The sequence below is a fragment of the Microcaecilia unicolor genome, chromosome 12 (assembly GCF_901765095.1).
Source record: "Microcaecilia unicolor chromosome 12, aMicUni1.1, whole genome shotgun sequence".
NCBI classification, from domain to species: Eukaryota; Metazoa; Chordata; class Amphibia; order Gymnophiona; family Siphonopidae; genus Microcaecilia; species Microcaecilia unicolor.
Genome location: NC_044042.1, coordinates 82,513,849 through 82,538,580, shown reverse-complemented (window position 1 = coordinate 82,538,580; position 24,732 = coordinate 82,513,849). Strand labels below are relative to the sequence as shown.

General features: G+C 50.0%; 1 protein-coding gene across 3 annotated transcripts in view; it reads right to left on the bottom strand.

The window, feature by feature from the left end:
• The window catches only part of FAM171A2 (family with sequence similarity 171 member A2), a 133,768-nt gene that overhangs the window by 40,941 nt on the left and 68,095 nt on the right, over nucleotides 1-24,732 (bottom strand). For all 3 annotated transcript variants that reach the window (XM_030220540.1, XM_030220538.1, XM_030220539.1), the window contains exons 4-6: nucleotides 22,343-22,507; nucleotides 21,908-22,084; nucleotides 13,865-13,981 (exon numbers count right to left, since the gene is read on the bottom strand). In XM_030220540.1, coding sequence (XP_030076400.1) covers nucleotides 13,865-13,981; nucleotides 21,908-22,084; nucleotides 22,343-22,507 — 459 coding nt within the window. The remainder of the gene's footprint in view (nucleotides 1-13,864; nucleotides 13,982-21,907; nucleotides 22,085-22,342; nucleotides 22,508-24,732) is intronic.

Genomic DNA, 24,732 nt, shown 5'->3' with positions numbered 1-24,732 from the left:
GTTTCCTTTGGATTGATATTAGGATGCCAAATTTGGAGAATATATCCTTCAGAAGTGAAATGATTTTGCATGTCATAATAAGGCTCATATACTGGAGGGGGTCCTTCATTGGGAAACAGGTAAAAGGTGAAATTAGATCTTACCTGCTAATTTTCTTTCCTCTAGACCCTCCAGACCGGTCAAGACGCATGGGTTATGTCCTCCTACCAGCAGAGGGAGACTGAGAAACACTGAGCTTTTGAATACTGTATATATAACCTGTGCAGTACATCCACTAGCCAGTATAACCCTGACAAAGCAGAGAAAACCAAAACACCAACTAGAACTAACAACCCCGTACGTGGTCACTGTCAACTGGACACTTTCTTCATATCTTTCATTGTGCCCTTTGAATTGTGTGTGCTTCCACAGGTGGACTAACAAACACGGTCACACCTGACCAGACTTATACAAACCAAGTCTGAAACCATAGAAACCACACTCAACAGCTGCCAAGATAGAACAACAGACAAACCGACCTCCTGGCCTACAGTACAGACAGGGCGGGCCTTGACCGGTCTGGAGGGTCTAGAGGAAAGAAAATTAGCAGGTAAGATCTAATTTCACCTTCCTCCACGACCCTCCAGACCGGTCAAGACGCATGGGACGTACCCAAGCAGTAAGATCCTAAGGGCGGGATCCGCGTAGGCCAGAGGTCAACACTGCAGCCCCAAAACCTGCCTCATCCTTGGCATGCACATCAATCCTGTAATGTTTAACAAAGGAATGCAATGACGACCAAACCGCCGCTCGACAAATATCTAACGGAGGAATCATACTACTCTCCGCCCAGGAGGTTGCCATTCCCCTGGTAGAATGAGCCGAAAATTCCTTAGGAACCACGCGGCCTTTCAGCAAATACGCCGAAGCAATGGACTCCTTCAACCATCTAGCTATCGTAGCTTTGGAAGCTGCCGCGCCCTTTCTTGCACCACCATGGAGAACGAACAAACGATCGGAAAGCCTATAGTGTTGAGTTCTGGAGACGTAACAGCGCAAGACTCTACGCACATCCAACTTGGCCAGTCGACGCTGCTCCGCATCCCCCGCCAAGTCACCCAACACTGGCAAAGAAATCACTTGATTCACATGAAACTCTGAAACCACCTTGGGCACAAAGGACGGCACCGGGCGCAACGAAACCTTCTCCTTAGAAAAAAACAAAAAGGGCTCTCTACACGACAAAGCCTGAAGTTCTGACACTCGACGAGCTGAAGTAATAGCCACCAAGAACACCGTCTTTAGGGACAGATCCTTATCTGAAACAGAAACCAAGGGCTCAAACGGTGGCCTCACCAAAGCCTCCAAAACGAGATTCAAATCCCACGGAGGCACCATCCGCCGCCGGGGCGGGCGCAGTAACTTAACACCCTTCAAAAATCGAACCACATCAGGACTAGAAGCTAACGACCTTCCCTGGAGCTTCCCACGGAAACACGACAAAGCCGCTACCTGCACCTTCAAAGAAGACAAGGCCAAACCCCTGTCCATACCATCCTGTAAAAACTCCAAGACATCTGTCACCGACGCCCGCAAGGGAAGAACCTGCCTACCTGTACACCAATGCTCAAAGACTCTCCAGACCCGGATATACGCCAGTGAAGTGGACTGCCTACGCGAACTCAACATTGTATCAATCACTCTGTACGAAAAACCTTTCTTCCTTAACCTGTGCCTCTCAAGAGCCAGGCCGTAAGCGAGAACCGATCCGGATCTGGCATAACTATCGGTCCCTGACACAACACCCCTGAATCTGACAACGGCAGAGGATCCGCTATCGCCAACCGCACCAGATCTCCGTACCACGGCCGACGTGGCCAATTCGGGGCTAACAAGATCACTTGTCCGGGGTGCCGAGCGATGCGCTGAATCACCCGACCGACCAACGGCCACGGGGGAAACACATACAGTAACTCCTGCGGCCACGGCATGAGAAGCGCATCTATGCCTTCCGCTCGAGGATCCCTCCGACGACTGAAAAACCTCTGAACCTGAGTATTGCGGGCCGTTGCCATCAGATCCATCACGGGAAGTCCCCAGACCGCTACAATGCGACTGAACACCGACCGATGAAGCGACCACTCTCCGGGGTCTAGAGCATGCCTGCTTAGGTAATCTGCCTCCACGTTGTCTACTCCAGCCACATGCGCCGCGGAGAGCGCCAGCAGATGGACCTCCGCCCATTGACACAACAGCGCCGCCTCCTCCGCGACCGCCTGACTCTTTGTGCCCCCCTGACGGTTGACATAAGCCACGGCGGTGGCGTTGTCGCAAAACACCCTGACTGCTTTCTGCATCAGGACACTCTGAAACGCCTGAAGCGCTAGTCGAATGGCCCGGGTTTCCAGACGATTGATGGACCACTGAGCTTCTACCTGAGACCAGCGTCCTTGAGCTACCTGACCGAGACAATGAGCTCCCCAGCCCTGAAGACTGGCGTCTGTGACAAGAACCACCCACTGCGGAGCCTCCAACGGCATTCCCTTTTTCAGATTGCCTGGATCTAGCCACCACTGGAGACTGAGGCGTGGGGCTACCGGCAGCTGAAGGCGGACATCCAACTCCTGCGACAGGGGCGCCCATCGACGAAGAAGAGCTGACTGCAACTGCCGCATATGCGCCCGAGCCCACGGAACTACCTCTATGGTGGCCGCCATCAACCCCAGGACTTGCAGATACTCCCGGGCCGTCGGAGCCGTCTCCGACAGAAATAGACGAATCTGACCCTGCAACTTGCGAATCCGGGGGCCTGGCAGGAAGACCCGACCGTTCCTGGTATCGAATAGAACCCCCAGGTACTCCAGCGACTGCGACGGCACCAGGTGACTCTTGCCAAAGTTCACTACCCAGCCCAGAGACTGAAGAAACTGCACCACTCGAGCCGTAGACACCTCGCTCTCCGACTGGGACTTGGCCCGAATCAACCAATCGTCCAGGTACGGGTGCACCAGAATCCCCTGCTTCCGCAAGGCTGCCGCCACTACCACCATGATCTTGGAAAAGGTTCGAGGAGCCGTTGCTAACCCGAAAGGCAGAGCACAAAACTGAAAATGCTTTCCCAAAACCGCAAAGCGCAGAAATCGCTGATGAGCGGCCCGAATGGGGATGTGTAGATAAGCCTCCGTCAGATCCAAGGACGTGAGAAACTCCCCCTCCTGCACCGCGACAATGACCGACCTCAATGTCTCCATGCGAAAAGAGGGGACTCTGAGAGCCGCATTGACTGCCTTCAGATCTAAGATAGGCCGAAAGGCGTCCTCCTTCTTTGGGACTACAAAATAAATTGAATAGCAGCCCAAGCGGCGTTGAGCGGCGGGAACAGGTACCACCGCCCCCAGACTGATCAGACGAGCCAGAGTGTCTCGCACTGCTGCCCGCTTGAGCCTTGAATGACAAGGGGACTCCAGAAACCTTTCGGGGGGCGAGCCGTCGAACTCCAGAGCGTACCCGTCTCGCACCACTTCGAGGACCCACTGATCCGATGTGATTTGGGCCCAGTCCTGGTAAAACAGACTCAGCCGAGCCCCTACCCGAACCAGAGCCTGGGCCCGCACACCTTCATTGCGAATTACGCCCCGAAACCTGTCCTCCCGCGGAAAAATCGCGCCCTCCGCGCCGATTCCCCCGAAAGGACTGAGTTCGCTGGAAGAACCGACCTCTAAAGGGCCCACTAGTCCTCCCGGGCCTATACCGGCGAGCCTCCTTAAACCTGCCTCGGGAGGAAGTACCCCTGGACGCCCCTTTTGGACGAAAATCCGGAAGCCGAGGGGCCTTGGCATCGCTGAGCCCACGCACCAACTTATCCAAATCCTCCCCAAAAAGCATGGACCCCTTAAAAGGAAGCGAACAAAGCTTAGCTTTGGAGGCCGCGTCAGCGACCCAACCTCGCAACCACAGTGCCCTACGTGCCCCCACCAGCATAGCCATATTCTTGGCCGAAGCACGGAGCAAATCATAAAGCGCATCAGACAAAAAGGACGATCCCATTTCCAATTTGGCTAATTCCTGTACCCCGGAGGTCCCAACCTCCACCGAATCATCCAGCAGCTTCTCGGCCCATCGGAAACACGCCCGCGCAACTAGCCCCCCACAAATCGAGGCTTGCAGGGCCAGGGCCGACAGATCAAAACTCCGCTTGAGGAAGGACTCAAGCCTCCTATCCTGGGGATCCCGGAGAGCAGTCCCCCCGTCCACCGGTATAGCCGTGGCTTTTGTAACTGCTGTCACCACTGCATCCACTGTGGGAGCCTTAAAGGCATCTCTATCTTCCTGTGGGAGCGGGTACAGTCTCGACATAGCTTTAGACACTTTACAGGGAGAATCCGGCGAATGCCACTCTTGAAACACCATATCCCGGATGTCCTTATTCATGGGAAAGGACCTAGCCTGCCGCTGAATCCCCTTAACCAAGGGATCCACCTGTCTAGCCTCCCCCAAAACCGCCTCTGGCTGATCAAACTTGAGGGTGGAAGAAATCTGCTCAATGAGCTCCGCAAGCTCCTCCCTGTGAAAAATCCGCACTACAGAGGGATCCTCCCCCGGGACCCCCAACTCCGGATCCTGAGGCCCCTCAAGCCCCTCAGGGTCCCCAATATCACTGAAAACACCTTCGGATCCTACAGGGGAGAACCCCTCCTCGTCATCCCACTCAAACCGAGGCCTCTTCGCCAGCGCCGCACTAGCCCCCTCCCCTAAAGATGGGGGACCAGCCTTCCAGGCTTGAAAAAGGGTCCAAACAAAATCCGGAGGAAAACCAACGCCTCCTGTACCCTCAGGCACCCCCTTCGGCGCCGACCCGGGAGCAGCAGGGCCAAAAACCGCTGATTCCGCGGGACGCGCGGAATCCAAAATGGCGGCCGTTCCCGCCAAAACTAAATTTGTTGAAACCGTCCCTGCCGGTGCTCCTGCTGTCCCCGATGCCCCCGAACTAGCTGGGGCCTCCGCCACCAACACCGGGGGTGCCGCCATCGGCGAGGCCTGCTTTGGTTCGCCGCACAAACGGCACTGGCCTCCCGGCGCTTCTATGCCTCGGCGCGAGCACGCGCGACAGCGGAGCAGTTTGCCTGCCATGCCCTCGAAGCACACCACCCGCTGTGCTGAGCGGCGCACACGCTGTCTCTCACAGCTTCCCCCCAACAAAAAATCGCTCTGCTCTCTTTCGCTAGCGATAGGAAACGAACCTGCCGTCCGTTCCTATCTACATAAAGCCTCAGACGGCTCTTAAAGAGATATCACCCAATTTCTCTTTCTTTCTTTCTTTCTTTCTGTCTGGCAGCTGCAAAGTGGGGGGCTCTCAAGGCTACAATCATAGAAAGCAGCCGAGGCACAACGCTGCCAGCATCTCCAAGGAGAGCAGCACAGGGGGAGGGACCTGAGCACAGGTGTAACACCCCAGGGGGAAAAACTGGGCCCCACCGGACCCAGGGCCCCGAAGCACTTTTTTTTTTTTTTTTTTTTACCACGTACAGGGAGTAGTCCAAACTAATAACTTAGGCAATAAGAGAGGAAACTCCTCAACTGAATAATCAAACTACCTCACCAGACTATTGAAGACTGCACAGGCTGTCCATCTACCTCTGCTGAGACTGAGAAAATACTGGCTAGTGGATGTACTGCACAGGTTATATATACAGTATTCAAAAGCTCAGTGTTTCTCAGTCTCCCTCTGCTGGTAGGAGGACATAACCCATGCGTCTTGACCGGTCTGGAGGGTCGTGGAGGAAGTGCTTCGAGGAGACAGCATTGATTTTTCTAGTCATAAGAAGAAGAGCAGCGATAGCAATATTCATAGATTGGAGAAGCAGCTGCAGACGGAAAGGAGGAGATGTGGAGTATGCCTCACAAAAGACAAAACCCAATTGCTTGCTACTAAGACAGATCTGAATGAGCTCCTCCATCAAATGGCAGTATACATACAAGGCTACCCCGGAAACATCTTTTGCCGGCTTCCTGCTTTTAATATACCTAAAAAAAATTTTACTATGCGTTTTTGCCTCCAACCCTCTTTGCCTTCCTTAGCGCTTTGCATTTGACTTGACATTCCTTATGCTGTTTCTTCTTCTTCTTATTATTATTATTAATAAGCTTCCTTGCACCTACTGTTACTCTATTTTCCACTCTGTATATATTCCCGGAGTTGGTACTCTCCTCTCCAGAACCTGTGAGCCATATTGAGCCTACTGCTAAGTGGGAAAATGTGGGATACAAATGTAATAAGTAAATAAATAAAATCTGCTAAATATTATCACTATCTTTTATAGATACAGTAATAAAAGTGGGAAAATGCTGGCTAAGTAAGTCAGACAATGGCAAGGCCATAACAGAGTTTTATTTCTCAGAGATGCCCAGGGGTGTACAGTGCGATGTGACACTGAAATTGGTAATATTTTCCAAGGTTATTTTGCTGCCTTATAAAGGAATGACACCACGAATTCTTTGAATAGTGACACTTATTTATCCAGGTTAAACTTGCCAACCTTGAGTGAAGCAGATCAACAGCTTAATGGACCTATAAGGGAAGCATCGTCATTTGGATAACAGCGTGCTTCAGGGAAGGTGCCAAATTCTACAAAATTCTGAACGATAAGGTGGTTTCCCATTTGACTGTTATGTTTAATATGATCATCAAAACTCAATTTACGCCACCCATACATAAAAACGCAAATATAGCTGTGTTTCCAAAACCCAGAAAGGTCTCTTCTATTCCAGAATCCTATTATCCCATCTTGCTGCTCTGCTTTGAAACAAAGTTTAATGGCTAAGATCTTGGTTAATCATTTAGCACCGATCTCGCTGCATGTGATAGCCGACCCTCAAGTGGGTTTTGTAAAGAGGTATGAGGTGAGTAATAAACATATGATCTTGGCCACAATTGAAGCAATTAAGGCCAGGAGAACACCCGCTCTCCTTGTTAATTTTGACACGGAGAAGGCATTTGATTGTGTGGATTGGGGCATTTTACACAGGGTCTTGGAGAAATATGGTATAATAGGGTATTTTGGGGATGTAATTAAGGTTTTATACACAGACCCAGTGGCATCAGTGTGGGTTAATGGAAGACAAATGGGCCAGTTTCCTATTCAGAGGGAACAAGGCAGGAAAGCCCTTTATTCCCCCCCCCCCCCCCGTTCATTTTAGTGTTAGACAGTGCTTTTTTGTGCCGGTACGCAACGGTATGGCGTACCGGCACCTTTCCCCCCCCCCCCCATCCGCTCCCCTGCCCTCCCCCTCCAGCCATCCATGCCCATCCCGCGATTCCGTTCGCTCCCCTACCCCCCCTCCAGCCATCCCGTGATTCCCTTCACTCCCCTGCCCCCCCCCCAGCCATCCATCCCCACCCCGCGATTCCCTTCGCTCCCCTGCCCGGCATCTATACCCACTCCGCGATTCTCCTTGATCCCCTGCCTCCGTCGCAGCTGCCGTAGTGAAAGGCCATCAGCCTTCCCTTCGTTTCCTGTCGTGTCCCGCCCTCGTGCAATGACGTCAGAAGAAGGCGGGACACTGACAGGAAATGAAGGGAAGGCTGACGGCCTTTCACTACGGCAGCTGCGACGGAGGCAGGGGATCAAGGAGAATGGCGGAGTGGGAATAGATGCCGGGCAGGGGAGCAAAGGGAATCGCAGGGTGGGGATGGATGGCTGGGGGGGGGGGCAGGGGAGCAAAGGGAATCACGGGATGGCTGGAGGGGGGGCAGAGGAGCGAAGGGAATTGCGGGATGAGTATGGATGACTGGAGGGGGGGACAGGGGAGCCAAGGGAATTTCGGGGTGGGTATGGATGGCTGGAGGGGGGGACAGGGGAGCCAAGGGAATCACGGGATGGGTATGGAGGGCTGGAGGGGGGGCAGGGGAGCCAAGGGAATCACGGGATGGGTATGGAGGGCTGGGGGGGGGGGGCAGAGGAGCCAAGGGAATTGCGGGGATGGGTATGGATGGCTGGAGGGGGGGCAGAGGAGCGAAGGGAATTGCGGGATGAGTATGGATGGCTGGAGGGGGGGACAGGGGAGCCAAGGGAATTGCGGGGTGGGTATGGATGGCTGGAGGGGGGGACAGGGGAGCCAAGGGAATTGCGGGATGAGTATGGATGGCTGGAGGGGGGGCAGAGGAGCGAAGGGAATTGCGGGGTGGGTATGGATGGCTGGAGGGGGGGGACAGGGGAGCAAAGGGAATCACTGGGTGGGTATAGATGGCTGGAGGGGGGGACAGGGGAGCCAAGGGAATCGCTGGGTGGGTATAGATGGCTGGAGGGGGGCAGGGGAGCGAGGGCTGGAGGGGGGGCAGAGGAGCGAAGGGAATCGCGGGATGGCTGGAGGAGGGGCAGAGGAGCGAAGGGAATTGCGGGGTGGGTATGGATGGCTGGGGAGGGGGGGGCAGAGGAGCGAAGGGAATTGCGGGGTGGGTATGGATGGCTGGAGGGGGGGACAGGGGAGCCAAGGGAATTGCGGGGTGGGTATGGATGGCTGGAGGGGGGGACAGGGGAGCCAAGGGAATCACGGGATGGGTATAAATGGCTGGAGGGGGGACAGGGGAGCCAAGGGAATCGCTGGGTGGGTATAGATGGCTGGAGGGGGGGACAGGGGAGCCAAGGGAATCACTGGGTGGGTATGGATGGCTGGAGGGGGGGACAGGGGAGCCAAGGGAATTGCGGGGTGGGTATGGATGGCTGGAGGGGGGGACAGGGGAGCGAAGGGAATCACGGGATGGGTATAAATGGCTGGAGGGGGGACAGGGGAGCCAAGGGAATCGCTGGGTGGGTATAGATGGCTGGAGGGGGGGACAGGGGAGCCAAGGGAATCACTGGGTGGGTATGGATGGCTGGAGGGGGGGGCAGGGGAGCCAAGGGAATCACTGGGTGGGTATGGATGGCTGGAGGGGGGGGCAGGTGAGAGGAGGGTTGCAGGACATGGATGGAGGAGAGGGAAGGGAGAGAGAAGAAATGCTGGACATGGATGGAGGGAAGGGAAGAGTGAGAGATGAGATGAGGGGAAAGGAAGAGAGGAGAAAATAGGCAGAAGCTGGATCCACTGGACGGTGAAGTCTGCGGAGGACCCAGCTTTTACTAACGGATGTAGGACAAGAAATGAAGAAGAAAGGCGGAAAGTAAAGAAATAAATGGAAAGGAAGCGCTGGAAACGGAGTTAAGGGAACAGATAGAGAGCAGTAGAATCAGAGACTGGGACCAATATGGAAAGAAAAACAGTCACCAGACAACAAAGGTACAAAAAATCTTTTTATTTTCATTTTAGTGTTTGAAATATGTCCAATTTGAGAACTTACATCTGCTTACAGAAATTATTTCTAATGAAAAAAATCACGTTATTTTTTTCTCCTATACTAGTATATTTTCAATAATGTATGTTTATATGCCCCATAGCTGGTATAAGGGGTGTGGCTAATGTGGGTGTGGCTATCATAGGGGTGGAGCCATGTGTGGTGACCCTGCCCATAATGAGTACCGGCACCTTTTTTCCTACAAAAAAAGCACTGGTGTTAGATCCCCTAATACGAGAGATTCTGTTGAATACCGATATCAAAGGGTAAGCATAGGACGGTACAAATTTAAAATGTCAACATTTGATGATGACCTTTGTGTTCACTTGATGTCTCCTCGCCAAACTTTGATGACTCTATTGGAGAGTATAGTGGAGTACGGAGATTTTTCCGGTTTCAAGCTAAATAGGCATAAATTAGGAGACATTAGCAACAAAAGATTCTATCAGGAATACCTGGGGGGAGAGGATTTTCCATTGAAATGGCTTGGAGGGATTTACCTCTATCACTGATTGGTAGGTTTGTATCGGATGACTTTGTTTCTGAAATGGTTGTATGCTCTTCAGCCCCTTCCTATTTGGCTGCTATGAAAGGATCTGCAGAACTTGCAGAGAATGTTAACCAGATTTTGCTGGAGGTGGGGGAGGGGGGAGGGAGGAGAAAGCCAAAGCTTAAGTTTGTCAAACTGTGTGGGGGTTGGCTATGGGGTGGTCTGGGTTTGCCAGACCTCCAAACTTATAATCATGCTTGTGTTTTGCGATACATTAGGAACTATATATTGAAACTGAATGATTATACTCCTCTAGAGTTTGAACAGGCATTGTTTGCACCTCTTCATGTCAATCATGTATTACAAGCCAAACTTACTAAATTACCTCAGTGTTTCAGGGGAAATATATTAGTAGGTCCCATGAGGAAGGCATGGAGAGCTCTGTTGAAACTTTGGAAGTGGGATACTAATGACAGTGACCACTTGCCTATTAGGGGAAACTGGGATTTTCTACCTGGGTTAGATAATGCATTGGGCTGGGAAGGGGACTTCAATTTCTGAATCAAATACTTCAGATGGATGGGGAAGTCTTGTCATTTGCAACTGTTCAGCAGTGATTCCAGGCCTTGGCCAGGGACAGGTTTATAAAATTCTCAATCACTTCATTATATAGAGTCTTAAAAGGGGGGGGGGGGGGGGGGGGCTAGTTTGGTATTTGCCTTTCTAATAAAAAAAAGATTCCAACTTTATCGTTCCTCCAAGACTCCACACTGCGCGGCAGAGAACAGGACTTCGGCTGGCGGGGGTTGGGGTCTCCCGCCAGCACGGGTACGCAACGGCAGTGGAGGAGGTTTGGCGGCGGGAAGGGGGTTCGAGAGGGTCACGACAAGGGGTCCAGGGGTCAGGAACTCTGAGGGGGTGTCTGGAAATCGGAGGGAGGGGGGTCTGCTAATCGGAGGGAGGAAGGCAGGGAGGTGGGGTCTGCAAATCGGAGGAAGGGAGGCAAGGAGGTGGGGTCTGGAACTTGGACAGCGGGATAGAGGGGTCTGGAACTTGGAGGGGGGGTCTGGACTTCAGAGGAGGGGACGAGAGGAGAGGAGGGGGGGAATGCACCACCTGTACAAAAACTAAAAAAAAAAAAGAGAGGAAGACGATGACGACCCTGGAACATAGAGGAAGGGGGGACAACCCTGGAACACGGAGGAAGGGGACGACGATGACCCTGGAACATGGAGGAAGGGGGGACACTGGAACTGGGTGGGAGGGAGGGACCCCAGGCACACACACTCTCTCTCACAGACACACACTCGCACACAGTCTCACTCACTCTGTCACACACACACACTTGCAAATTCACTCTCTCTCTCTCTCTCTCACACAGTCACTCTCACACACACTCTCTCAAACATACACACTCTGAGGAAAACCTTGCTAGCGACCGTTTCATTTGTGCCTGAAACGGGCCTTTTCTACTAGTTTAACTAATCAAAACCTATTATTGATTCCAAATCTGAAGGAAACCGATTCAAGGACAGGATGTGTATTGTACTGGAACCTTCAGCTATATCATATCGAATTAAGGCAGTCATACTTAAATACTGGCATATAACGGCCTTAACATAGAAAATTGAAGGTAGATAAAAGGCCTATCCAGTCTGCTCATCCATGCCACCTACTTCTATCCCATCCCTTTGCTAACCAGGCATTTTCCTTGATGTCACTGAATTTCTACCAGATCACTGAACTGGATAGTTTCCAGTATCCTGCATTACCTATTAAACACACATCAAGGTCCGTTTTTGATTCCTATATACCTCAAGTCATTTATTTCATTATATGCCCTTGTAAACTACTAAGCACTGGCCATGCTAAACATAAGATTAAGCAAAGGTTCGGTGAGCATTTGAGCAAAATGGATGAAATCCAATTAAAGCTAAACTTAAATGATTTCATAGCTGATGTGGAAGGGAGGAAGCTCCTTCGTGCCTGCATGCCCATATGTTGGATGACTTGTGTTACTGGGAATATGATCTTGGCAGTTCCTCCCAGAGAAGGAGAGAACAATATTACATTTAATTTGCAGACAGTAAGCTCCTGAAGGCATCAATAAGAAAACTGAATGGCAAGTCTTTTTAAAGCAACTAACTACAATGGAGTCCTTTATTGGTAGGAAGTCAACCAATCAGCAGCAACACTGATATCTTCTCACAATAGCAGCGAAATAGCCAAGTCGTATCTTCAGCTGAGGCTTTTAAATCCTGATCTGTCATTACAATAGACCGTAACTTAACACTAGAGATCCAAGTGGTCTCCACAACAAAGAAAATGTTCCACTCAATGTGGAAACTCAAACGCATGAAACAATTCTTCCCATGTGATACACTTCGGAACCTGGTACAATCAATGGTACTCAGCCACTTAGATTACTGCAATGGAATTTACGCGGGATGCAAGGAACAAACTTTAAAGAAGCTTCAGACCGCTCAGAACACGGCAGCTAGGCTTATATTTGGAAAAACGCAATATGAAAGCGCAAAACCCCTCCACGAAAAACTACACTGGCTCCCAATTAAAGAACGCATTACCTTCAAAATCTGCACCATAGTTCACAAAATAATCTATGGAGAAGCCCCTGGATATATGACAGACCTAATCAACTTACCAACTAGAAACACTTCAAAATCAACACGAACATATCTAAATCTGCACTACCCAAGCTACAAAGGCTTCAAAATACAAATCAAATTACGCATCCAGCTTTTCCTACGTAAGCACACAACTCTGGAACGCATTACCAAAAGCCTTGAAAATGACACATAACCATCTAAACTTCCGGAAGTCACTAAAAACTAACCTATTCAAAAAGGCATACCCTGCCGATCCAACCTAAATGCCTGATCTCTGCGACACAACAAAATTAAAGTACGTAATGGACATAACTTCATTTCCTCTACTGCACGCTTCCCTGAACGTGACTTTACCACAGGAACTCTATCCTCCCACAACACCACTTTGTAATGTTCTCACCGGAGCCGCCAAATGCCTTCCGGTACTATGTAAGCCACATTGAGCCTACAAATATGCGGGAAAATGTGGGATACAAATGCAACAAATAAATTACAGAAGCCTGTTGACAAGTTCACCTGATCTCTCTGAATAGTGCTGTATAACAAATTAGTCAAAGGTCTGCTGGTAAGTTTTTTCAAAAACAATTTTTGGTCAGTCCTAGAAATTTAACAAGTTTGACAATTTAACTTCTTTTGCTGGAAGAACATAAGAAAAGCCATACTGGGTCAGACCAATGGTCCATTTAGCTCGGTATCCTGCTTCCAACAATGGCCAATCCAGGTCGCACGTAACTGGCAGAAACTCAATTAGTAGCAACATTTTATGTTACCAATCCGAGGGCAAGCAGTGGCTTCCCCCATGTCCATCTCAATAACAAACTATGGACTTTTCCTCCAAGAACTTATTCAAACCTTTTTTTAAACCTAGATATATTAACTGGTGTTACCACATCCTTGGGCAGCAAGTTTCAGAGCTAAAATATTTCCTCCTATTTGTTTTAAAAGTATTTCCATGTAATTTCATTAAGTGTCCCCTAATTCAGTGGTGAAAGTTGGAGGAGTGTTTAAGTATTGTATGGGTGGAAGATTGCAATGCCAGGCAAGGGACTGAGGGGTCCTTTTACTAAGATGTGCTAACAGATTTAGTGAACGCTAAATAAGAGACCCATAGGAATATAATGGGCATCTTCTCGTTTAGTGCACTAGCATACCTGAGCAAAAGGACCCCTGAGTGTATTTATATGCATGTACATAGAAAGTGGTTTTCACACTGCTTCAGTTTTCGAGATGATATAACATTTTTTTGAATGTTGGAGACATTTTTTCTGCAAGTCAAGCTGTTATGGACTTGTTTGACTGTTTTCCTGTCTTAGAAACAAAGAAATGTTTAAAATATTATTTTCAATACATTTTTCTATATCCCTGATGAGCATAATTTAGGGGACATTCGGTATAATCTTTACTGGCAGACCTTATGCCACGCCTCTCCAGACTGCTCACCTGCTGTTGGGGATGGCACAGCCGCAGCCCAGTAACCAAGCTGTTGGGAGACAAAGGTCCAGTATGGCTGCTGCCCTTCCTTCTTAATCAGCCCTGTTCCACTGTGCACCCAGAAGCCTAGGAGAAAGGAAGAGAAAGAGGAGGCACTGTCACATGGGAAATACTACATTACCCAGCCTTTACCAGCAAACACTGGGGTACACAAGGCACATTACCCAACAGTCCAGGACCAAAATATTTATGACTTTAAGTAAACAACCTTCAAATGCCAATTAGCCAATTCCCTTTATTTAGCCAGGCAAAACCAAGTCTGACCAGGATTGCTGGCTGATTAGACTTCCTATATCCAAGTCAATCAGGTCAGAACTAGGTCTATTCATCTTGCTTGCATGGAAAAGAAAGGGTTAATAGCTGAATCCTCTCTAAGGGAAGGGAGTGGTCAAATGAGCACATGGGTCCTGGAAGACATATGAACTCTTACACTACAGGAACCCTTTAAATTCTGTGAAGTAAGAAGCTGGCATGATGCATGTTTAAGGGCACCTGTTACAGCCAGCATGGGCTCTCTGTAAGCAGGAGAGATCAGCTTTCAATTTCTCTCTCTCAAGGTAAACTGAAGAGAGGTGCAAGCAGAAGAGGGTGTGAGGTATGAAGGAGTGGCTGTAGACCTACTTCAGAGGTCTGTCAGCTCCATCTCTGCTTTAGAGAGCAAAAGAGGGAAAAGCATCACTGAAGCTTTCAATCTTGTTTTTCTTTTTTCCATGTCCTAAGGCAGTGGTTCCCAAACCCGGTCCTAGAGGCCCCCCCAGCCAGTCCGGTTTTCAGGATATCCACAATGAATATTCATGAGAGAGATCTGCATGAGGTGCAGGCAGTGAATGTAATTCTCTCTCATGAATATTCATTGTGGATATCCTGAAAACCGGACTGGCTGGGGGGGCCTCCAGGACCAGATTTGGGAACCACTGGGCGATGTATATGTATATGTGAGTAGGGGCTTTGTGCAACACATGCTGAAGCCACAGCTCAAAGGTCAATGTGACCACAACACAATACACATCAAATAACAAGCCCAAGACTAGCCCTACTACCAAGTGGATTAGGTGTTTGCCTAGGGCAGAAGACCTGGGGGAAGGGGGCTGTGTGCAAGACAGTGGCAGAGAGAGCAGTGCTTTAAAGCCATTGTCAACAAGCAGCAATAGTATGGCAGCGGGCCTATAAGCCTCACGCACATCAAATTCTGCTGGATCCTGCCCCCTCCAAAAGGAAGTCTGCATCACAGAGGGTGAGGACAGAGGTAGGAGGTTGAGTGGTAGCAGTAAAGGAAGAGGGGGAGATGATGAAGACCAGGGGGAGGGGAGTAGAGAAGGAAGGGATGAACACCTGAAAGGGAGCTCAGGGAATGGACTTGAGCCACCTTAGTGGGGAGGCACAGCTGAAGGTTTGCCTAGGGAAGTGCTTCTCAACCTAGTCCTCAGGGCATGTCCAGCAGGACCGGTTTTCAAGATATCCACAATGAATAATCATGAAATAGATCTGCATACACTGCATTCTTGGAATGTGAATCCCTCTCATGCATAGTGAACCTGAAAACCCGACGGCACGGAGGGGGGAGGGAGCGGCGGCGAGGAGGGTAGCTGGAAATCTCGCCCGTTTTAACGGGCTTAACAGCTAGTATATATATATATATCCTCTATACAAATGTACCCAGGAAAAAACATAGCAAGAAACACAATACCATCTCTAGCCCCTGTTACAACAAGAGAGAGGAAACCAACAGGAAGCCAACAATCTCAAAAAAGCTACCCTTCTCTTCACCCCCAAATCTAGAAAGATTATAAACTAAATTACCATGCTTTCCAACTAAGAAGGTTTCTGAATGCATTGGCTCACGGACAACATAATTAGTCCCCTCATACTTAAACATTTACAAGGAAACAGAAGAAAAAAGGTTGATTCAATTGGCAAAACTAAGTTTGAGTTACCTGGGAGGGCCTGGAGACAGAAGGAAGGTATTCGAAGACTGGAGGACTAGGCCAGCTGTGAGAGCAGGACTAGCTGTCCTGGTCACTGTGTGTAAAGCACTTTAAAACAGAAATGGTTTTGTAGCTTTTAGATAGAGACCACGTGGCAGCTACAAAGTATGTCTAATTGCTGAGCATGGAGTCACAATGACAGGAAACATCACCCCCCCCCCCCCACACACACACACACACACACACAGCAATATGGTTCTGCTTGCAGGATCTCACTTCATAGAAGACAAAGAGGCTAAAATAAACAGCACTCAGCTCTTTATGTTAATTTCAGAAAGGAAACCCACTGCCAAGTTAAGCTCCATTCTGGAGACTCTGGACAGTCCTGGTTCTGAACTTACTGTATATACAGTGATCTCATGAATAAATTGAGGGGCAGCTTTGGGACTAAAAATGACCAAAATTGGTTTGACCCGTGTATAGGTCGAGGCCACACACACAGTCAAATTTGACCCTCCCCCTACAGCCAACAGGTCTTTCTCCCTCGCACCAGGGGCGTATCTGAGGTTCGGCGGTAGGGGGGGCAGGGGCTAGAGTGAGGGGGCACATTATAACGCCCCCCCCTACCGCCGTTAACCCTCCCCCACCGCCGTTAACCCTCCCCCGCCTACCGCGGTCACCTACCCCCCGAGGTCCGCTCCTGCCGGTTTTTTTAACTATTACTTCAGCTGGCAGGGGACCCCAACCCCCGCCAGCCCAGTCGAGGTCTTTAACTTCTTCATCCTTCCTCGTGCTGTTCCTGCAATGCATCCTTCCAGTTGGACGGAGTTTGACGTCGCAGCACGTTGACGTCCTGCATGTACAACGTGCTGCGACGTCAAACTCCGTCCAACTGGAAGGATGCGTTGCAGGAACAGCACGAGGATGAAGAAGTTAAAGACCTCAGCTGGGCTGGCGGGGGTTGGGGTCCCCTGCCAGCTGAAGTAATATTTTAAAAAACCGGCAGGAGCGGACCTCGGGGGTAGGTGACCGCGGTAGGCGGGGAAAGGGTTGGCGGTAGGCGGGGGAGGGTTAACGGCGGTAGGGGGGTCCAGGGCGAAATCTGCAGGGGCCCAGGCCCCTGTGGCCCCACGCAGATATGCCCCTGCCTCGCACGCACTTCTCCCTGCCTCACTCACACTCCAATACTCAGATCCAGCATGCCCTCTCTGCTCCCCCCCCCCCAGCATGCCTTCTCTGCTGCCCTGCCCCCACCATCAGTGTGTACATTTAATCTCAACTCTCTTGCACACAGCACTGGCACTGCTTGAGGTTTGCTCCAGAGCATGCCTGACTCAACTTACAGGTCAGACGGCATGTTCTAGAACAGACCTCAAACATGTAATGCTGCAGTGCCAGTGTTGTGTGCAAAAGAGTTGAAATTCAAAGGTATTTGGTGGGTTGGCTAGGGGGCAGGGATCCATGATGCCGCTCGTGCTGCTGGCGAGAGGGCTGGATTACTACTAATTGTTTTACCCTCTATGAGTAACATAGTAACATAGTAGATGACGGCAGGAAAAAGACCTGCACGGTCCATCCAGCCTGCCCAACAAGATAAATTCGTATGTGCTATTTTATGTGTCTACCTGACTTTGATTTGTATGTGCCATTTTCAGGGCACAGACCGTAGAAGTCTGCCCAGCACTAGCCCCGCCTCCCACCACCGGCTCTTCCACCCAATCTCTGCTAAGCTTCTGAGGATCCATTCCTTCTGAACAGGATTCCTTTATGTTTATCCCACGCATTTTTTAATTCCGTTACCGTTTTCATCTCCACCACCTCCCGCGGGCGGGCATTCCAAGTATCCACCAGTCTCTCCGTGAAAAAATACTTCCTGACATTTTTCTTGAGTCTGCCCCCCTTCAATCTCATTTCATGTCCTGTAGTTCTACCGCCTTCCCATCTCCAGAAAAGGTTCGTTTGCGGATTAATACCTTCAGGCAGTAAATACCCTCGCTCTAATTTTAATATTAGCGCACAGCCACTTACTGTCCCTTTTTTAAAAAGGTCCAGAGCACGCCAAAACTAGCGCAGGCCACATTTTACCGCGGCTTAGTAAAAGGGCTCCATGCTTGCTTAAGACACACAGATGTACATAACATTTGTCCTCTCGAGCTCGATATGGAAGTCAGAGCTGTGCTGGTAATAAAAATAATCACCCAGTTTAAAAATCACATATGCAGTCATTTTTAACAGTTCTAGAAGAACACACTTCAAAAGGTCAAAATACTGCACAAAACGGTGCCTGCTCTTAAAAATCAATGAGAAATGTCAATGGAATTGCTCAAGGACAGCAGGTTGATCAATTAATATTTGTTAAGAATGCGGTTATTTGACATTTAACAGAATTAAATAACCCGCACCTCTGTTTCTGTCATACACCAACAAACTGGGGGATTTCCTTCTCATTTTTAGCTTCTTGTTATTGGCTTTTTCATAATGGGTATTACCTGTAGATTAGGGCCGCCGAGGGGGGAGGGGCAGGGGGGGGCAAAATTCCCTGGGCCCGACCTTCAATTGGGGGGGGGGGGGGGGGGAATGGGCCAGGTACTGACAAGCTTCTTCTTGCTGCCTGCTTCCGGGTTTGCCCTGCTCCTGCGTGCCGCCGAGGACCAAGATGATTGTATTAGCTCAATATCGCGTTAATGCAATCATCTGAGTCCTGACTCCCAGCACGGACAGGAGCGGACAAGACCGTGGAAGCAGGCATGCAGGAAGCGGCTTGCTGGCGCTAGACTTCCCTTGGAGGCAAACACAGAAGGGTAAGGGGGCGGGTGGGAGCAGCAGTGCGAGTGCAGGGGTGGCTTGCGGCAGTCCAGTTCTGCCCCAGGCCTAGCTAAGTCTCTCAGCGGTCCTGCCGTGGATAAGACGACCCATAAATTTTAAAGGGCTTTTTATCCAAAATGTCTTTATAGTTGAGTATATAGGGTACATCCTAAAGTAACCTGGGATTTGTAGTACCTGATCCTGCCCACTGAAATCAGTGCTGCATATCCCATAATGCACCAGGATGTGTTGGTCAGAAATCCAGGATTGTTCCAAAATCTCCAGCCTGGACCTCGGTCATCCCTGCTGTCCATAGGTATAGCTGAGTCACTTCCCCTTTTCCACCCCATGATGGCTCCAGGGATAGACTGCATCTGTCACTTCGATTATTGGAAAAATAATGGAAGTGATGCTGAAGGAAAGGATAGTGAATTTCCTGGAAGCCAATAAGTTGCAAGATCCGAGACAACATGGTTTTACCAAAGGGAAATCGTGCCAAACGAATCTCATTGAGTTCTTTGACTGGGTGACTGGAGAATTAAATCAGGGATGTGATATAGACGTAATCTACCTAGATTTCAGCAAGGGTTTTGACACGGTTCCCCACAGGAGGCTCTTGAACAAACTGGACGGGCTGAAGATAGGACCCGAAGTGGTGAACTGGATTAGGAACTGGTTGACGGACAGACGCCAGAGGGTGGTGGTAAATGGAATTCGCTCGTAGGAGGGAAAGGTGAGTAGTGGAGTGCCTCAGGGATCGGTGCTGGGACCGATTCTGTTCAATATATTTGTGAGTGACATTGCTGAAGGGTTAGAAGGTAAAGTTTGCCTTTTTGCGGATGATACTAAGATTTGTAACAGAGTGGACACCCGGGAGGGAGTGGAAAACATGAAAAAGGATCTGCGGAAGCTAGAAGAATGGTCTAAGGTTTGGCAATTAAAATTCAATGCGAAGAAATGCAAAGTGATGCACTTAGGGAGTAGAAATCCACGGGAGACGCATGTGTTAGGCGGGGAGAGTCTGATAGGTACCGACGGGGAGAGGGATCTTGGGGTGATAGTATCTGAGGATCTGAAGGCGACAAAACAGTGTGACAAGGCGGTGGCCTTAAGTAGAAGGTTGCTAGGCTGTATAGAGAGGGGAGTGACCAACAGAAGAAAAGAGTTTTTAATGCCCCTGTATAAGTTGTTGGTGAGGCCCCACTTGGAGTATTGTGTTCAGTTTTGGAGGCCGTATCTTGCTAAGGATGTAAAAAGAATTGAAGCGGTGCAAAGAAAAGCTACGAGAATGGTATGGGATTTGCGTTATAAGATGTATGAGGAGAGACTTGCGGACCTGAACATGTATACCCTGGAGGAAAGGCGAAACAGGGGTCATATGATACAGACGATCAAATATCTGAAAGGTATTAATCCGCAAATGAACCTTTTCCGTAGATGGGAAGGCGGTAGAACTAGAGGGCACGATACGAGACTGAAGGGGGGCAGACTCAAGAAAAATGTCAGGAAGTATTTTTTCACGGAGAGAGTGGTGGATGCTTGGAATGCTCTCCCGCGGGAGGTGGTGTTGAGAAAACGGTAACGGAATTCAAACATGCGTGGGATAAACATAAAGGAATCCTGTTCCGAGGGAATGGATCCTCAGAAGCTTAGCTGAGATCAGGTGGCAGAGCCGGTGGTGGGAGGCGGGGCTGGTGGTTGGGAGGCGAGAATAGTGCTGGGCAGACTTATACGGTCTGTGCCCTGAAAATGGCAGATACAAATCAAGGTAAGGTATACACAAAAAGTAGCACATATGAGTTTATCTTGTTGGGCAGACTGGATGGACCATGCAGGTCTTTTTCTGCCGTCATCTACTATGTTACTATGTCACAGTGGCTTTAGAGATGTGCACTTCTAGTTTTCTTAATACCAAGCCCAGATGTACAAATCGTGGGGGCATTTACGACAAGGAGTGGCCCAGCTTGAGGACCTGGTGCTACCTGGTGACTCTTATTGAGGTACAGAGAACGACAAATGGATGTGACACCTGCTTGCCTCCTGCCCTCCCCAGGTCACCTGAAGCTTTGCAGTTAATCCAAAGTGGTTCCTATAGGATATAACATCTACATTTCTCCCAAAATAACTGGCCACTTTAACACAGGTGTTAGAATCTGGGGCACCTGGGTGCTCTGATCCCTGGTTTACTCGGAAAGAGCGAGAACAGCTTCAAGCCATTAAAGTGCTCAGACATTCCAGAACAGCCCATACTGAGATTTGTATGCACCAGGGGCGTAGCTGCTATGGGGCCACAGGGGCCTGGGCCCCCGTAGATTTGGCCCTGGACCCCCGTCAGTGACCCTCTCAACCCCCCCCTCCTGCCACCAACCCGCCACCTGCTACCTTTGCTGGCGGGGGACCCCAACCCCCGCCAGCCAAAGTCTTCTTCCTTCATTTGGTTTCTCAGTCTGACGTCCTGCACATATGTGCAGGACGTCAGACTGAGAAACGAAACGAAGGAAGAAGACTTCGGCTGGCGGGGGTTGGGGTCCCCCGCCAGCAAAGGTAGGCGACGGCGACAACGGGCGGGGGGGGGGGGTCGAGAGAGTCGTTGGCAGGGGGTGTCAAAGTTTTTGCAGGTGTCGGCAATGGCCCGGGGGGGGGGGGGGGGGGGTCAGCGGCGGCGGGGGGAGGCTAAAATGTGCCCCCTCACCTCGGGTCTGGACCCCCCTACCGCTGAAGTCTGGCTACACCCCTGGTATGCACCTCAACACTGCCCCGCTGTACCATCTAAAATTCCACTCGGAAGCAAATTCATAGCTTGTCCAAAGCAGGAATTAAGTAAAGGCTTCCAGAGTTAATGTGGGGGTTGGGGTCCCCCGCCAGCAAAGGTAGGCGACGGCGACAACGGGCGGGGGGGGGGGGGGGGGTCGAGAGAGTCGTCGGCAGGGGGTGTCAAAGTTTTTGGAGGTGTTGGCAATGGCTGGGGGGGGGGGTCGGCGGTGGGAGGCTAAAATGTGCCCCCTCACCTCGGCTCTGGACCCCCTTACCGCTGAAGTCTGGCTACACCCCTGGTATGCACCTCAACACTGCCCCGCTGTACCATCTAAAATTCCACTCGGAAGCAAATTCATAGCTTGTCCAAAGCAGGAATTAAGCAAAGGCTTCCAGAGTTAATGCTCTCTCTCTCTCTGTGTCTCCAGCCGAACCCCCCTTTCTCATCTCTTTCCGAAACAGCTCAGGTTTTCAGAGAAATATATCCCTCCCTCCCTCCCTCCCTTACCATTCTTGGCATCAAATCTCCATGCAGGAACACTGCTGCCTGTGATGAAGCTCGGATTCACAGCTAACGGGATGGCAAACTGGATGGGCCCTGAAAGCTGCACCTCAGTACCATTCCCAGTGAAGAGGTGAGCGCTCACTGCTGCGATGGGGACCAGTTCCACCCAGGAGCTGTTTGCTGCCAAAAGCAAAAAAAAAAAAAAAAAAAAGGAATTATGAGGAAGGGACAACCAGTTGTTGACACAAATCTACTGTGGATCTTCAGATCTGACCATGCCATGAATTCAGGGCCCACAAACATTTTTCATCAAGAGCTCCTCTGTTACAGTATCCTATATTACTCAGTCTGCCCTTCTCTCTCCCTCCTCCCTTTCTCTCCCCTCCCACCAGGCTCCTCCTTTTCTCTCCCTCTTCTCCAAGCCGCTCTGCTCCTCACCTGTGCTGGTAGAGTTGCTGTCGGCTCCGATGAAGGCCGGGAACCCTTGGATCTCCTGCCCGCTGCTGGCTGACGTCAGTGATGCTGAAAGCTGGCTGTAGGTGGAGCTCCTGGGCAATCGGACAGCCTTCCTTGGAAACTGCACCCTCGGCTGGCTTCTGGCACCTAAGAGAAGATAGGCGGCCTAACAGTTAAAAATCAGGTGTCCATCCTCTGGCAGGACACACAAATATCTCCCATAAAGAAGCCAGGCCCAGAGCTTTCTGGTGTGTACTTGTCAGCAAGGGCAGGGTAGCACAATATCCCCCTCTATCCCATGGTACAGCCCAGAGGGGTAGCTAAGATGTATCCCGATTGTGTGATCATGGGCACGATTTAGGCAATATAGAAAATTGAATATAAACCATAAACAATAGCAAGTTAATGATCTTTCACTTGCTCGTTTAAAAGGGCAACTCTAGAAACTAGGCACTAACATTTATGAGTCTATTGTGCGTGTAAATGTTTAGAATAGTAGCATGTGTGTGTGGTTCTAGTCTTCAAAATTCATTATGTGGGGGAACCACCTTACCTCTCTAATCTCCTGACTCGCTACTGCCCCCCTCGAGCACTTAGATCTTCACAACAAAATAGCCTCCTCGTCCCTTCTTTTAGAGAAATTGTCCTCAAAACCAGGGGCGTAGCTACGTGGGGCCACGGGAGCATGGGTCCCCAGATTTGGCCCTGGCCCCCCCACCACCGACCCTTTCGACCCCCCCCCTTCCCGCCGCCGCCAACCCTCCCCCGCCATCGCCGTCAAGTACCTGTGCTGGCGGGGGTCCCCAACCCCCGCCAGCCGAAGTCCTCTTCAGCGCCGGTCACAAGGAGCTGCAGTAGGAATTGAACTCAGTTCCCCAGGATCAAAGTCCACTGCACTAACCACAAGGCTGCTCCTCCACTCCGTTTTGGTGCAAACGGACATGAATGGCCAGGAGGAAAGTCCCTCTACAGCAGAGAAAGAAAAAGAGGCATCTGCGATCAGAAACAGCGAACGCAGTTAATCCACTTGTCCTCCTCAGTCAATCTAAATACTGCTTCTGATCGCAGATGCCTCTTTCTTTCTCTGCTGTACAGGGACAGTCGAGGAAAGAACTGTCCCCTGAGGCAGGCGTATGTTACACCGAAACATGGCCTGTGTTGAGTCACCAATAAAAGTACACTTGTTCCATTCCGGACAGCACTTTGTGCTTTTTTTCTGGATCATATTGTCCTTTTGTGCCCATCATGTTTTATATTTCGATGTAATCTCTCTTGTTCCTGCTTCATACACTCCCCTCTACCTCTCATCTCCCCATTCCTACTTCAAGTTTATGAGCATTTGTTATTCCATCCACCGAGGATCGTCTGAGCGGTTTACAGAGTCTAAAGTAAGAAGTGGGATAGAGCAAATATCAAGAACTGGAAGAGCGGAAAAGATGCCAAAGCGGAACTACAAGTATCAACAGGAAAAGAGAAGGAGACAGGAGACAGAAGAGACGGGAGAGTGAAGGGGAAGGCTGTGTTCTTCAGGCTGGCATCGGAGACATTTCTTTGTAGACACCTGGAAAGGTGGGGACATTGTCAGCCAAACGCATCAATGTACAGAAAAGCTTTTAGTGCAACCTTCAACGTTTCTAAGGAAGTTTCTAGTAAGAAGATGAGAAGGTAATGTGTTCCATAGACTGGGGCCTGGCCCTAACTCAAGACCTCACTGAATTATGCCATGTTAAGCGCTATGGCCCAGCTCTTCCTACATTTGTTTGATATGCATGTCCAGGCTTGTGGTGGACATCCACCACATCGGAACAAGCACAAAGACCATTAATATGCTTCGGGCACAGTGTGAGCTGTTGGCAGCAGGAGCGCAGTTTGTGTAATCCTGCATTCCTTTTGCAGTTAGGGAAACTGAGAAGAAGCAAAATCTAAGCCCAGCACAGACACTGGGAGAAACTTTTCTCACCGCCGCCAGATTTCTGTTGCTTAGAAGACAGTGGTAAAAAAAAGGAAGCAGATCAATATAACATCCAAAGATTTTATTAATGATACTATATACCAGAGAAATGCCCGACACAGGCCGTGTTTTTCTCCCAAAGGGGCTGCGTCAGGGGTTGCAATACTCATAAAAGAAAAACCAGCACATCCAGAATGACCAATTATGTGTCCGTTCATCTAGAGACGGGTAGCGGAGCGTCTCTAGATGAATGGACACATAATTGGTCTTTCTGGATGTGCTGGTTTTTCTTTTTTTTCCACGTTGGAATTTGCAGATCGTTTGCCTTGTTTTTTAGATGACAGTGGTGCCATAGCTAGATCTGATTTTTTTTTGGGGGGGGGAGCCCAAGGTTAACATGAGAGGGCATCAGGTACACTGC